Source organism: Drosophila virilis, chromosome 2, assembly GCF_030788295.1.
Source record: "Drosophila virilis strain 15010-1051.87 chromosome 2, Dvir_AGI_RSII-ME, whole genome shotgun sequence".
NCBI lineage: Eukaryota > Metazoa > Arthropoda > Insecta > Diptera > Drosophilidae > Drosophila > Drosophila virilis.
Window position 1 is genome coordinate 5930851 of NC_091544.1, and position 13656 is coordinate 5944506.

The 13656-nt window shown below is 41.5% G+C and overlaps 4 protein-coding genes across 7 annotated transcripts; 2 read left to right on the forward strand and 2 right to left on the reverse strand.

The window, feature by feature from the left end:
• Window positions 1-452: 452 nt before the first annotated feature.
• TfIIFalpha (transcription factor IIFalpha) lies at window positions 453-2560 on the reverse strand. Its single transcript, XM_002054682.4, has 4 exons — window positions 2418-2560; window positions 1445-2352; window positions 808-1383; window positions 453-748 (listed from the first exon to the last, which is right to left on the reverse strand). The coding sequence occupies exons 1-4, from the start codon at window positions 2439-2441 to the stop codon at window positions 547-549; spliced, it is 1710 nt and encodes a 569-aa protein (XP_002054718.1). The 5' UTR covers window positions 2442-2560; the 3' UTR covers window positions 453-546.
• Window positions 2561-2798: 238 nt separating this feature from the next.
• On the forward strand, window positions 2799-4618 carry LOC6630049 (zinc finger protein 532). The gene is made up of 2 exons (XM_002054681.4): window positions 2799-3030; window positions 3093-4618. The coding sequence occupies exons 1-2, from the start codon at window positions 2896-2898 to the stop codon at window positions 4527-4529; spliced, it is 1572 nt and encodes a 523-aa protein (XP_002054717.1). The 5' UTR covers window positions 2799-2895; the 3' UTR covers window positions 4530-4618.
• Window positions 4619-4900: 282 nt separating this feature from the next.
• On the reverse strand, window positions 4901-6621 carry LOC6630003 (uncharacterized). The gene is made up of 3 exons (XM_002054680.4): window positions 6461-6621; window positions 6000-6391; window positions 4901-5942 (listed from the first exon to the last, which is right to left on the reverse strand). The coding sequence occupies exons 1-3, from the start codon at window positions 6611-6613 to the stop codon at window positions 5096-5098; spliced, it is 1392 nt and encodes a 463-aa protein (XP_002054716.2). The 5' UTR covers window positions 6614-6621; the 3' UTR covers window positions 4901-5095.
• Window positions 6622-7421: 800 nt separating this feature from the next.
• On the forward strand, window positions 7422-13431 carry LOC6630002 (transcription elongation regulator 1). 4 transcript variants are annotated; one of them, XM_002054679.3, is made up of 8 exons: window positions 7426-7707; window positions 7781-9294; window positions 9402-9735; window positions 9801-9951; window positions 11889-12260; window positions 12338-12702; window positions 12768-13097; window positions 13159-13431. In XM_002054679.3, exons 1-8 carry the CDS (start codon window positions 7526-7528, stop codon window positions 13283-13285), a joined length of 3375 nt encoding a protein of 1124 aa, XP_002054715.1. In that variant the 5' UTR covers window positions 7426-7525; the 3' UTR covers window positions 13286-13431. The 4 variants fall into 4 exon arrangements, 2 of the variants coding, with proteins under 2 accessions (XP_015026863.1, XP_002054715.1); XR_011416278.1 differs by lacking the exons at window positions 12338-12702; window positions 12768-13097; window positions 13159-13431 and adding exons at window positions 10202-10383; window positions 10522-10832 and having other exon boundaries at window positions 7422-7707; window positions 11889-12030; XR_011416279.1 differs by lacking the exons at window positions 12338-12702; window positions 12768-13097; window positions 13159-13431 and adding exons at window positions 10202-10383; window positions 10605-10832 and having other exon boundaries at window positions 7422-7707; window positions 11889-12030.
• The last annotated feature ends 225 nt before the right edge of the window (window positions 13432-13656 follow it).

Below are 13656 nucleotides of genomic sequence, written 5' to 3' on the forward strand. Positions count from 1 at the left end.
TTAACAAAAAATATATAGAAAGTATGTTTTCTTGCGAAGGTCGACATTGTTATATTTTTTTTTAAATATATTTTCAAGCTAAAAGTAATTCAGGATTGTTAAATTTTTTAATTTTACCGGATTACCTAAGATATTCCTCATTCATTGAGCGTAAAAATATGTGATTAAAATACATTATATATCATATGTTTTTTTTTTGTAGAAAGTTGATTGTTTTTTTTTCTGAAAAAGACCACTTTGTATTGTTACATAAGGATAAAAAGTATTTTTTTCATTGCCATAGCAAAATATATCGATAAGTTTCCGAGACCGTATCTAACACTATTTCTGACCCTATAAGATGGCGCCAAAATTAGAATTTGAACGACCCGTGCCAGTTTGTTGGCAAATATACGAGACGTAAATATAAATCAGTTTACGCGACACATTTTTGTAAAAATGAACAATTTCAGTTACAAAAATTCTCAATTTTTAATAAACCAGTTGTCGAACATGCACTGGCAATTAAAACATACAATGCATGCAGATAATAGTGTGGCGACATAATTATTTAATCCATAAATACATTTTCCCCTGTATGGTATGCTTCACAGGATTGATCTTCTTTAGAATCTTGGTCATGGTCTCGACCAAGCGATCGCTAGAAACGCCTGTCTTTTTGTTTTTGAATTTAGTCAGCAGCTCTGTAGCTGTCAAGGGCTTTCGCTTAAGATATCGACGCACTGCTTCCTCGGTGATACCATAGTCTCTGTGCAAACAAATCAAATATGAGCAATTAAATGACAAACACTGCAATTATATACTCACTCCACTTTGTTGCTGACTACGCCTGCGAATGATGATGGCAATGAGTTGCTCAGTTCGCTCTTGGGTCGTTTAGCGGGCGTGCTGCTAGGACTGTTGCTGGTGTCAGATCCGGTGAGATCGCTGGGCAAGCTGTTCATTTTGCGTTTGTTGGCGTCATTCGTGAGAGTGGGCGTGGCGGAGCGTGATTTATTTGCATTGCTGCCACTGGGGATGACCTTGTTGGCAGTGTCCTTCTCCTTGTCTTTATCTTTATTGGTTGCAGACTTCTTTTTAGACGGTCCATTGCTAAGGTCATCTTCGGTATCTGTGCTATCTGAACTGAGATCCGTTGATGAATCACTACCATTTGTCTTTGATTTCTTGTCGTCTTTTGATTGTTTCTTTTTCTTCTTATCCTTGGCGGTTTCTTCTTTGTTTTTCTCCTTTTTCTTTTTCTCTTCGCCTTCCTCCTTATCTGATTCATCTGATTTCTTTTCTTCATCCTCTTCTTCATCAGAAGTGAGCAACTTGCGCAGTGCATCCTCTTCAGCCACGCCTTTCATGTCCTTCACCATCTTAGACTCTGGATCTGGTTCACTGTAAATGGATTAATAATTAGATTAATAATGGTACAGGAAAATTACGGATTTTAACATACTCTTCACTAGAGCTGGTATCGTAGTCCATTTCGCGTCCCTCCTCGTCGCCGTCATCAGACTCCTCAAAAGCTTCATCGTCCACATCACGTTTCTTCTTCTTTTTATCCATGCCCTTTTTTCCCTTTCCTTTCTTCGCGGCGCCATCATCGCTGTCCTCCTGCTCCTTCTTCTTCTTTTCCTCCTCATCTTCAGAGTCGGACTCATCCTCAGAATCAATCCACTCATCCATATCGGTAATTTTAAGTTCCTTAGACTTTTTAGTGGCGGCCTTTAGCAATTTGACCTCCTCAGGATCTTGTTCTTCCTCCTCGTCGCCGCGCAAGCGCTTGCGCAACATAAGAGAAAAATAATTCATGACCTTTTTGCGACGTCCAAACTCCTGTTCGGCCTCCTCCGCCGACAGTGACTTGTAGCGCTGTATGGGCTGAAAGTTGTACCACTCATTCAAGGGATAGGCTTCGATAGCACCGTCTGGGGCGTGCGTGAATACGTAGAAAGCGGCATTTTCGCCCACTCCACCTTCTCGTATGCCCTTGAATTTTTTTCCCATTTTGCCACCCACTTTTAGAATCCAGGGTTGAGCCTCTGGTCTATATTTGCGTGCTATGATGCCAAATTTTTTACGACGCGCTTCTTCTCGCTGGTCACGATTGTACTCCGAGCCAGCGCCAAATTTAGGTTGTTCCTCGTCGATACCCCGAAATTCTTTCATATTGTTCTCCCGCTCCAGCTTGACGTTGCGCCACTGCGCGAAATCAACATTGAGCGTGGCATTAAAACGCATGACATGGTGTTTCTTGCGCATCTTAGGCACGCGAATCTTAAACTCCTGAACATTGCCACTCGACGAGGTCGAACTGGACGCCACTGCAGCTGCGGACGTGGTACCTCCACCACTACTGCTAGTCTGGAATTCGTATGGCATTGGATTCATCATTAAAAGTTGTCAAATGTAATCGGTACTTTACTTACTGTCGATTTTGCTGCAATCGACATGCTCGAATTGTGAAATGAATATAAATTTATTTTCCTAATTCCTTTCTATGAACGAAGTTACTGACCGGCCGATTATTTTGTATTTATGTATCGATTATAAAACATTTTCGATTATAAAATTTTAGTTCACGTTTAAAAATATAGGTGACCATTTTTAGACAATTAGTATTTAGAAAGTTTAAGAGAATATTTTAATTTATCTATACTTATGAGTCAATCAAACTAAACAAATAACAATGTTTACTGCAATATTGCTTATTACATAAACGGTTGATTAAGAAATATTCAATAATTTGATAGGTGATTAAGGCGACCATGTTGCGAGCACTCATCGATAAATCGATATTTTACGGTTTCATACATGCTCTCATCTCTAGCCGCATTCTGCCAATGTTGTGTTTTTAATTCAATAAATTTGGATTTTTGGTTCTTTTGACCTGCATTTATACTTAAAATGTCACGAAACAGCGTGCTGACCGATGAGCAAAGCAAACTTAATGCTCGCCTGGAAGCACATATGGTCTATATATGCCCTGAATGCGGCAAGGCGTTTCGCACACAAGCCGAGTGGCGACAGCACTTAAATACGGTATGAATGTGTAAAGCAATAGTTTATCTTCCTTATTTTCTTATTTGGTAATTCTAATGCAGAAGCACGACTACCTCAAAAAGACTTATTCGGATTTCAATTTTATTCAAATCGATGAGAATTTCCACGAGTGCCAACTTTGCTTAAAGTGGGTGGAGAATGCCCACAAAACAATTGCCCTCCTACAATACCATTACTTTATGCATCTGGACCATCGCGAAACTTACCGGTGTGTACATTGTCGCCTGGCGTATACACGGCGACGAGCATTAAATGAACATCTGTTATCCACGCATATAAAAGAGATTGAAAAGTATGAGGCCAAGTTGAAGCAAGTGAAACGTAGCCAGGAAGAAAAAAAAGCACCAAAAGGTAAAGGTGCAAGACAGCCGCGCCGGCGCAATGATCTGTTGCAAAAGGCATTAATGGACATTGATCTGCAGACGGAAGATCAGGATGTAGCAACGCCATCAACTAATCCTTCAGTGAAGGCTAAGCCCAATGCTAGCGAACAGGCGCTAGATCGCAGCTTAAATGCCTACGAGGACATCGTGCGTAAGGAAATGGAGCAAAAACAGTCGCAGGATGTGCAAAACGAAGCTGATTTGGATGCACTGTGCCAAGAGTTCTTTGAGGAGCGCCTTGAGGAAACTGATAAAGCAGCAAAGCCGGCTGAAGCACGTCCCCAGCAAAATAAGGAAGTTGTGATTATTGAAATCGATGCACTGGGCAAGGATGAAGTGGATAAATTAAAGAAGAAAATGAAGACAGAACCAAAAACAGATACAGAAATAACACCGTCGCCCAAACGTCGGCGTTTAACAACAACACCCGAACGGGATGGCGATGCAGATGTCAGCATCAGCGGCCTGGCGAAACTCATTTCGTACTTGTGTCCCACGTGCGGTAAGGAAATTGAATCGATGGATGACTGGCGTAGTCATGTATTTAAGAAGCATAACTTCGAGCATTATATTGAGAATAGCTTCAAGATCAAGGATCGACAAAGCATTTGCCTGCAATGCAATGAGGTGCAGCATACCACCAAACGCACTGAGCTGCAGAAGCATTGCTTTAAGCATTTGCCCTTTCGCTCGTATTTGAAGTGCACTTTATGCGACCGGACCAAGACTAGCATGTCAAAGATGTACAATCATATACGTTACAATCATCAGGAGGAGCTTCAGCGCAAGAACAAAACCCAATTGCTTATCAAGCCGGAGCCCAAATGGACGATTCCGCAACGTTCAGTAAACCATCGTGAAAGTTCTGAGCCTGATCGTCGTAACAACGAACCGGAAGAGGAACGCATATGCAAATATTGCAATAAAGTTTTTAAAACATTTTGGCGTTTCGAGCGCCATGCGACACTGTGCAAGGCGCAATCCGCGTCCAAATCTACGCCAGATATAACGGCCGATTCATTGCTTAAGCATTTGCGCGAGGGGCGATCACGCATGAATACCATATGGAAGAAAATGCAAATGGAGGTGTGCTAGTATCTAGTTAGTCTTATATGTCAGTGGTAGTAGTAGTAGTATTAGTTTTGTTGAGATAAATAAAATGCAGACAAAGCATTTCTAATCTAGTCGAAGCATTTAAACATTATAACGTGAAATATTCTATTTTGGGTCATTCTTCTCGGCTCATCTATCTCGGGAATATTTCATGTTACCATGTTACCAGAAAGTATGAAATTTTATGGAAGAAAGATGGTAGAGACGTGACTCAACGGGTTACAGGGTTGGTTAACTAAATAATATAAAAGGTTAAAAAAGTTAGGTCCTCATTCTGTTAGGGTATCAAAGCATATTATATAACTATTTATGCTGAGCCAACACTCACTATCTACGACCTTTATTATGCCTATAATTATTATAGATCTTGGTTTCATCATAAATTTAATAACATCTGCAACCAACTGCACATACATGAGGTTTTTGAAATTAAAGTGAATATTAATCAAAATGTTGCTAGTGAAATGTCGTACAAATCAGAATTGAAGGAATACAAACCTTATAAAATTTTTACCAAATTTTGGAGAATTCAAATAACGCTGTTAGCGTCAAAGTGTGCGCCATTTAGCCACACCTCTGCTGTGGTGCTTTGCTTTTTGGGTTCTTAACATGACTTTGGGTCCTGCAGCATGTGTTCTAGATGAAATGCCACGTTGGCGAATTGGCAGTACGCGATTCTCGATAGTATTCTGAATATGCAATTCGCGCGTGCGCACCAGTGCATCTTGGAAATCCATTTTTGGTATCTTGTCAGTGTCGACTTCATGGTTCATGGTTAACATCACAACGTTGCGATCTTTGCCCTTTTTCAACGATTTTTTTACATTTTCCGTAAATCTGAGGAACTTGTTACGCCAATAGTCATTATTAGCGATTTCTTCGTTTTGTAAGTCATCATCATGTTGGGTATTATTTTGAACACCCTGTGTAGCAATTTGGACGTCCTTGGTGGCATTTTGAGCGCCCTGTGTAGCATTTTGAACGTCATTAACAGTTGTATTTGTCGCTTCTCCAGGATTCAGCATGTTCTCATTTTTTTGCTCTCCGTCAGGAATTGTATTATTTTTACCTGCCTCATCTGGTTTAGTTCTACGACTCGCTACACCTCGCTGGGTCTTAGTACCTTTGCCTTTCTTAGTTGACTGACTTGCTGCTACCCTGTGCTTGGTCACACTTACCGAGCAGAGATTTACGAATGATGGATTTTTACCAGATTTGCAGGATTCAGCAGGATGGAGACTCTGAACGTAGACCGGCTGGCCCACAACGGGCGCCTGATCAAAGTTGCAGGTTAAAAATGTTTGCAGCCATCCATTATTTGACTGTTGCAGAGCTGCGCAGCCCACACTGTGTACGTTGTCATGCACAAGTTGCATGAAGTTCAACCTTGGATTACTATAAATAACAATTTTTGTTAATTTCGAAAGATGCATTTGATTATCTGTATCTTACCCATATGGGTTCTTGTATTTGGCGATGTCGTGCATCGTCACATTTTGCTCCTCGTTAAACCATAATTGAAGTTGCGTGTATAAAATATCATCCAAGTCGGGTATTGTGCCTCTGTAACCACGATAGGCAACCGTCTGTCCGACATTCTTAAAGCTATCCGTATTGCGGCAAGCATCATAGTGCAAATAACAATTGCGCACATTCATCTCTGCCAGAAAGGCCAGTTCCTTGTCCCACTCAACGGTGCTCATATTGGCAGCTGAACTAAAGCCGTTGAATCCACCTCGTGCTACCATGTTGCGCACCGTATTTATACGTTTTATTAAAAAGGCACGCAGCTTACTAGTCATGGAGATGACCTCAGCATCGATGCTACATGTTTCGTCGAAAGACTGCGAATATGGCATATTGAAAGGCGTATCAATACGGAAATAGTTGCCCCCCAAATCGGGTTTACTTACGTCTGGATTCATTCCGCAGGCGACATGCTTATTGTTAGGACATAAACTGACTGCGCAGTAATTCTTGGTCGGATGCCCAGCATTTACCATGAAAATCATGCAACTCAAATACGCTATGGAACTTGACCACAACATTTTACGATGAGATATCATAGCGTTTTGAGCCAAATACAGTTTTCTGGTTGCCAATTAGTTCATGGTATATAATCTGTGTAATTCCGATTTTCAACTACAGTGAATTGTTAATTTTTATAAATGTTTGTTACGCTGCTCTTAAATACAAGCCTCTCGTCGGAGTATCATTTATAATTTAATTTAATACACTTCGCTTTGCAAGCCACATAAAAAATAAGGTCACATTAAAACGTGTACTTCCCGGCGTTACCCGGTCGAAGTTTTTGCTTCAACCTTAAGATTGAAAAATTTAAATCTACCCGCTAATCGATATTTGCAAATTAAATTTGGGTATATTAAAGATTACAAATTATATGATATATGTTTATATATTTAAAAAAATGCGACTAAATTATATTAACATAAGGTAAAGAAGATTTGTCCTATCAGAATCACGCTCAATTATACCATTAAGTCATATTTATATGGCGGTAAATGTGAAACCCCTTTAGATTCAAAACATCGTTGATTAAAACTTATCTATCGAAAACGTAATCGACGTAATCGTAATCGAAAAAGCTTGCCATGAACCAATTAAATGTTTTTAGAAATGAGTTTCAATTAAAAAACAAATGTATTATTTTATTAAGATTTCTTTTAATTTCCGATGTAAATGAGCTCTTTTAAATAATGGTAAGGTTATAACTATTATATTGCTCATTAAAATACAACTTAAACTTTTAGTATTTGTTGGTATTTTTAGTTTATATCCGATGGAACCATAATATTTACACTTATCGATATTAATGGTTGTCACTTTTCATGGCGAACCGATAACAACAAGAGACAGACAGTCAATACTTATCGATAGCGGTAAAAAAAAGTTTGTAGAAAATTTTCTTCATTTCTAAATGCTAATTGAATAGAGTATTATTGAGTGATAATTGTGCAATGGAAACCAGTTTGGATGAAAGCATGGATGCCGATAGAGCAAGTCCAAGTCCGCAAGACACTCAATCGCAAACTTCACCAGCAATCAACGGCAAACCCGCTGGTGTTGGTGTTGGTAGTCAAGACGGCCTAAAAGGGGTGGCAATTACTAATGAAAAAACAAACGCGAGCGACTTGCAAAGGTAAGTGCCTGGCACCGGTGTCTCTATTTATCGTGAACATGTGCAACGATGCGTCAACTTTAACTTCTTGTAGGAGCAAGCCGTTCAATGCGTTTAGCGGTCGCCCAATGGGCGAGCACACCCAGATGCAGCAACAGCACCAGCAGGCTGCTCAGCATATGGCCAATAGTCAACCAGCTCAGGCGGTCAATGGAGTTTCACAGGCGCCAGAAATTTGGGTCGAAACGAAAGCCGAGGACGGACGTTCGTATTATTATCATGCAGTGACTCGTGAGACAACCTGGACGCGACCGGATGGTCCAAATATAAAAATTATGACACAAACTGAGGTCGAGGAACTGGCCAAACGTCAAACGAATACGGTTGCTAAGCCTGAAACGAGCTTAACGGATCATGCTGAAGTGCCACCTGGAGCATCTGCTTTGCCTGGCCATTCACATTTGACCTCGCAACCACCGCCGCATCTATTGAACCAACCACCGCCCAATGCTGCGGCGCCGCTGCTTAGCCAGCCGCCTCCGAATGTGCGACAGCAACCGCCACCGATGTTCCAACAGCCACCCGGCATGCAGCCCCCACCAGGCTTTGGTCAGCCGCCGCCGTTTTGCATGCCACCACCCGCTTATGGATTTCCCGGTGCTGCACCAGCAGGTCCCTGGGGCGTTGGAGTGCCACCATGGCAACAGCAGCAGCATATGCATGCACCGCCTGGAGCAGCACAAGACAAGCCCGCTAAGAATCTGATTATCAAGCCGGGTGTTATTGATCCGGCGGTCATTGCCCGCGCAGCCGAATGGTCGGAGCATCGTGCACCTGATGGCCGACCCTACTATTTTCATGCAGCACGTGGCGAGAGCGTGTGGGAGAAACCACAAGCGCTTCGCGACATGGAAGCGGCACGCATGGCAGCCCACTCGGGCGCTGCACCACAAACAGCAGCAGTTGGCCCGCCGAGCGGCATGCCGCCTCATTTGCTTCCCAATCCGCTAATGCATATGCCGCCGGGTGCTGCACCTGGCTTTGATCCGCAAATGGCATTCGCAGCCGCTGCGGCAGCCATGAAGGCTAACAGTGAAAACAACAAGGCTGCACAGGCCGCAGTGCTGGAGAAGGAGGCTAAAAAGGCGGCCGAGGAGAAACGCAAAAAGGAGGAAGAACAAAAGAAACTCGCGGCAGCTGTAGCGAGTGCCAAGCAAACCGACAAATCGCGTCCTGTGACCAGCACGCCCATTGCGGGTACACCATGGTGTGTTGTATGGACCGGTGATGCGCGTGTCTTCTTTTATAATCCGTCAACTCGCACTTCAGTTTGGGATCGACCAGAAGATTTAATGAATCGCGAGGATGTCGACAAGGCGGTTAATGAACGGCCAGAGCAACTGAAATCTGCAGAAGAAAAATCTGCTGAGCCAGATCATAAACTAGGCGAGAATGCCAGTGTGCTGGAGAAGCTGGCACAAGCTCAGCAGCAACCACAACAGGTTCAGCGCGTGGAACCGGATGATGACGAAGATGATGAGATCATTAAAATACGCACCGAATCCGAATCGAGCGTGGAGGAGGTACCCACAAAGCGGGTGCGCACGTGTAAGTTCAACAACACATTTTATCCAACATTTTTAATATCTAATATACGAAGTATCATCGACATATAATAACAAACCCTAATTGTGTTTGTTTTCTACGTAACCTAGTTACTAAACCCAAGAAAAATGAGGATGCAGTACTGGAGGCTGAACAGCGTGCGGCCAAGGAGCGTGCTTTGGTGCCACTCGAGACGCGCGTCACTCAGTTCAAGGAGATGTTGCGCGAAAAGGATGTTTCAGCATTCAGCACCTGGGAAAAGGAGCTACACAAGATTGTGTTCGATCCACGCTATTTGCTGCTCACATCAAAGGAACGCAAACAGGTATTTGAAAAGTATGTGAAGGATCGCGCAGAGGAGGAGCGCAAAGAGAAACGCAATAAGATGCGACAGAAGCGCGACGATTTCCGCAAACTCATGGAGGAAGCCAAGCTGCATGGCAAGTAAGTATTTAACTGAAACGAATAATTTGAATTATAGAAATAATTCGCAATACCTTTTATTTTAGATCATCCTTTTCGGAGTTTAGTCAGCGCAATGCCAAGGAGGAGCGATATCGAGCCATAGAGAAGGTGCGCGAGCGCGAGAGTTTGTTCAATGAATTTATCGTTGAGGTGCGTCGGCGGGAGAAAGAGGATAAACAGCTGAGAAAAGAGCAGGTATGTGTTGGCGTTGTGCGACTAACTGCCCACTTACGTATCCATATCCATATATGCATATCTATTCTTATATATGTTATTGACTTACCATATTATTTGTATACAACGTATTTATATAATGTTATTGATTTTTGTTAATTAATACAACATGAACCGATCGATCCCCTGATCTGAACGATTGCCCCTGACCGACCGGTTCGGTTACAATTTCATGTTGCAAATTGTGTGTTCGGTACGACCAAATTTGTAGATAAGAGCTAACAGATTACAGCACAAAAGCACCCACCAAATGCAAACACCAAATTCACATACAGCCGTTGTTCCTGTCGTCATCGTTGTCGTCGTCATCTCGTTGTCTTCATGGTCCCAGTTCCAGGCCAAAGTTGATAGCTCAAGTTCACCACGCACACGCTTGCAAAATCTGTCTGTGTGGTGAGTTCAAAATAAAAAAAAAAAAAAATTTACAAAAAAAAAATTTGTTTTTCTGCAAATAAGAAACAAATTTGGAATCAAACAAAAACAATACAAAACAAAAAAAAAATCAATAAAACAATCACTAAAAATCAAAAGGTATGCAAAAATTGAAAATTACCTGATAATCGTTGGTGTGATTTCCACTTCCCGCCCCGCCCTGCGTCGCACATGTCGCCTAGGAATGATGTTGTGCCAATGATGATGATGATCGATGATCAATGATGGTGATGATGTTATTTGGCGTTATTTTTTCGTAAAAGATGTGATGTTGATGTTGGAAGATCAATGTTTGGGTTATTGGAAGCGGAAGCAGCCACTCATCACTGAACAGCAACAACAACCATTACAGAACGGGCAACAGCAACAACAACAAAACGTGTACAGGTGGCTTCGAGGCTGAGCAAACAGTATGAATTATACATAATTTAATTAAACCAATAATTTTTTTGTTTTACCAAAACTTGTAAATGGCAGCGCCCACAACAGGAGAATTAATTTACCCAATCCAAGCCTGTGCAGAGCAAAGTGAGAACTGCCCTAAGAGAACAACACTTGCTCTCTCCTCTCACATTGCTCTCACAAGCTTCAGGCAACGGCGCAGCACGTTGATAGACTCTCTGTCTCTCACTCAGACACTATTTTATTTATTATATCTTATGTATTTGGTACGTTTACTTTAGTTTTATATACTGTGCACTTCGGCCCAGCTGAAGTCCCTGACCCGGCCGCGTAAAATCATAGAGAAAATGCATCATACATTACCGATTCCTTATTACCGATTCAAGATACACGCATATCTAAAACAATTTCTTAATTAATTCAAAATAAATGTCGTATTTATAAGCTAGGATGGCACCGTATACTTTGAAACTCACAATGTTTAAGTTGTGTATTGCAACATTTTACCTAGAAAACATTTAATTGTTGCTTTTATATATTTAAAGATTGATAACAAGTGTCTAAATATTAGAACGTTTTATTATTTAGATAAAATATTAGCCTAGCTTGGGATTGAAACCCAGATGCCGATTATCAACTTCCCTTAGTGCAGAGCTCACTGGAAGTCTTTCTTACCGCGATAAAATGATTTAGCAGTTTAATTGCTTTTGACTAGCTTTTTTAGTTTATATTTTAGTTTTATTATCCGTTATAGTCTGTATCAGACCCTGTCTTACACTGCATTTCTCTAAGGGTATCACGGCCACAACTAATCACAAAGTTTTCTTTCAGTTATGTCTCTTTCAAAGCTAATCGAAACATTCTTTTACAGGAAAACAAAGCGTGTAACTATGTTTATAAGTTTAAAATGATTATATATTAAGGCAAGTTAAGTTAGTGCCCTACGTAATAGATCCTTAAGTGAAATATGCATCAGTGTCAGAGGCGTAACTAATTCATTTTTTTAATACATTTCTCTTCTCTTCCGCATGGCTGTCATGTTGAATTACTTTTTGAATCTTTAGATACGCAAGGACTTTATGGATATGCTGCGGGAGCGTCATGATATTGACCGGCACACGCGCTGGTATGACATCAAAAAGAAGTTCGAATCGGATTCGCGGTATCGAGCAGTAGATTCCATGTACCGAGAACAATACTTCGAGGACTACATGCACATTATGAAGGACGAGAAGCGTAGAGAGCGTGAGCTTCGTGATCAGCGTGATAGGGAACGCCAGCGTGAACGCAAATCAGATCGCCGAGATAGGGATAAGGAAAAAGAGAAAAGCCGCAAGGAAAGTCGCAGGGATCGCAGTCGCTCAAGAGATCGAGAGCGTAAATCGTCGCGGGACAAGGAGGAGAAGAACAAGGATCGCAAGAAACAAGATACGCCGGTGAATATCAAAATATACATAAGCCCGGTTATGCTTGGAATATATGATCATACTGATGCTTTTAAATCTATTCGTAGGAGGAGGGTGAACACTGCGACGACTCGGATCGCGAAGAGCGTGCCGGTAGCGAGGATAGCGAACTCGCGCGTCAGCGCGAAACCGAAGCCGAACAAAAGCAAAAAGACCGCGAGCGCAAGTTGCGAGCGGAGCAGAGCATTAGGGAGCGCGAAAAGGAGGTGCATCGCACTCTAGCTGGTCATCTGCGCGATCGTGACAAGGAGCGTGAGCATCACAAGCGTGACGAATGCATTGGACACTTTACGGCACTGTTGACGGATCTGGTGCGCACGCCCGATTTCACATGGAAAGAGGTAAAACGTCAGCTGCGCAAGGATCATCGCTGGGAACTAATTGAGACACTCGATCGTGATGAACGTGAGCGGTAAGTAAACTAGCGATAATTGTAAGATTAGCACCTGATATTTGATGTCATTGTATTTCTTCCAGTATCTTTAACGAACATATTGACAATTTGATGAAAAAGAAGCGCGAAAAATTCCGCGAAATGCTTGACGAAATTAGCACACTAGAACTGACTAGCACCTGGAAAGAAATCAAGAAACTAGTCAAGGATGATCCGCGCTATCTCAAATACAGCTCGGATAAAGGCGAGCGTGAGTTTCGTGATTACATTAAAGATAAAACCATGCAGGCCAAGACGGCGCTGCGTGAACTATTGCAGGAGTGCAAATTTATTACACACAAAAGCAGCGATCTCATCAAGGAGAATGCCAATCACCTTAAGGAAATACAGGACATTCTCAAGAACGACAAGCGGTAAGCTTTGAGCAGACTCGCAATTGTAACACCGATAAATTATTATATGTGATTCTTTTAGCTACTTGGTGCTGGATCATTTGGATGAGGAGCGCAGTAGTATTCTAACAGCTTTCTTAGAGGAAATGAACAAGCGTGGACCTCCACCACCTCCGACAGCCTCCGAGTCCACACGTCGCAATAAGTAAAGCCGCAAGCATACTATTCATAACTAACAACTCAAACCCAATATAAGTTAAGGATTGAAATTATGTAGCAACTAAAAAAAAAAATTTTAAACCTTTCAAGTGCATGCTGAAATGTACTATACAATAAACGCAAATTGAAAAGAGAACTCTCAACTGCGAAATTTGTATTCATATATGTGTATATATATTTTTATTGATCATTTATACGTTATATTAGATTTGTGGTTGCCAAACATATACATATATATATATATATATAATATTTATATATGTATATACATATATATTTTTTAGACTGCGCTTCGTTATTTCATATTTCTATTTCTATTTATATGTACGTAAGTACTTGGTTTCCAATTCATTGCTACCAT

What these genes read in the sequence shown, in the direction of transcription:
- TfIIFalpha (XM_002054682.4), bottom strand. Translation starts at nt 2,441, where the DNA reads ATGTCGATTGCAGCAAAATCGACA. An exon ending in CGATTGCAGCAAAATCGACA is followed by an intron (nt 2,353 to 2,417) that starts GTAAGTAAAGTA and finishes TACGAATTCCAG; the next exon opens with ACTAGCAGTAGTGGTGGAGG. An exon ending in GTAGTCAGCAACAAAGTGGA is followed by an intron (nt 749 to 807) that starts GTGAGTATATAA and finishes TTGTTTGCACAG; the next exon opens with AGACTATGGTATCACCGAGG.
- LOC6630049 (XM_002054681.4), top strand. Translation starts at nt 2,896, where the DNA reads ATGTCACGAAACAGCGTGCTGACCGATGAGCAAAGCAAACTTAATGCT. An exon ending in GGCGACAGCACTTAAATACG is followed by an intron (nt 3,031 to 3,092) that starts GTATGAATGTGT and finishes ATTCTAATGCAG; the next exon opens with AAGCACGACTACCTCAAAAA.
- LOC6630003 (XM_002054680.4), bottom strand. Translation starts at nt 6,613, where the DNA reads ATGATATCTCATCGTAAAATGTTGTGGTCAAGTTCCATAGCGTATTTG. An exon ending in CCTGCGGAATGAATCCAGAC is followed by an intron (nt 6,392 to 6,460) that starts GTAAGTAAACCC and finishes CCATATTCGCAG; the next exon opens with TCTTTCGACGAAACATGTAG. An exon ending in AAATACAAGAACCCATATGG is followed by an intron (nt 5,943 to 5,999) that starts GTAAGATACAGA and finishes TGTTATTTATAG; the next exon opens with TAATCCAAGGTTGAACTTCA.
- LOC6630002 (XM_002054679.3), top strand. Translation starts at nt 7,526, where the DNA reads ATGGAAACCAGTTTGGATGAAAGCATGGATGCCGATAGAGCAAGTCCA. An exon ending in AACGCGAGCGACTTGCAAAG is followed by an intron (nt 7,708 to 7,780) that starts GTAAGTGCCTGG and finishes AACTTCTTGTAG; the next exon opens with GAGCAAGCCGTTCAATGCGT. An exon ending in GCAAGAAACAAGATACGCCG is followed by an intron (nt 12,261 to 12,337) that starts GTGAATATCAAA and finishes ATCTATTCGTAG; the next exon opens with GAGGAGGGTGAACACTGCGA.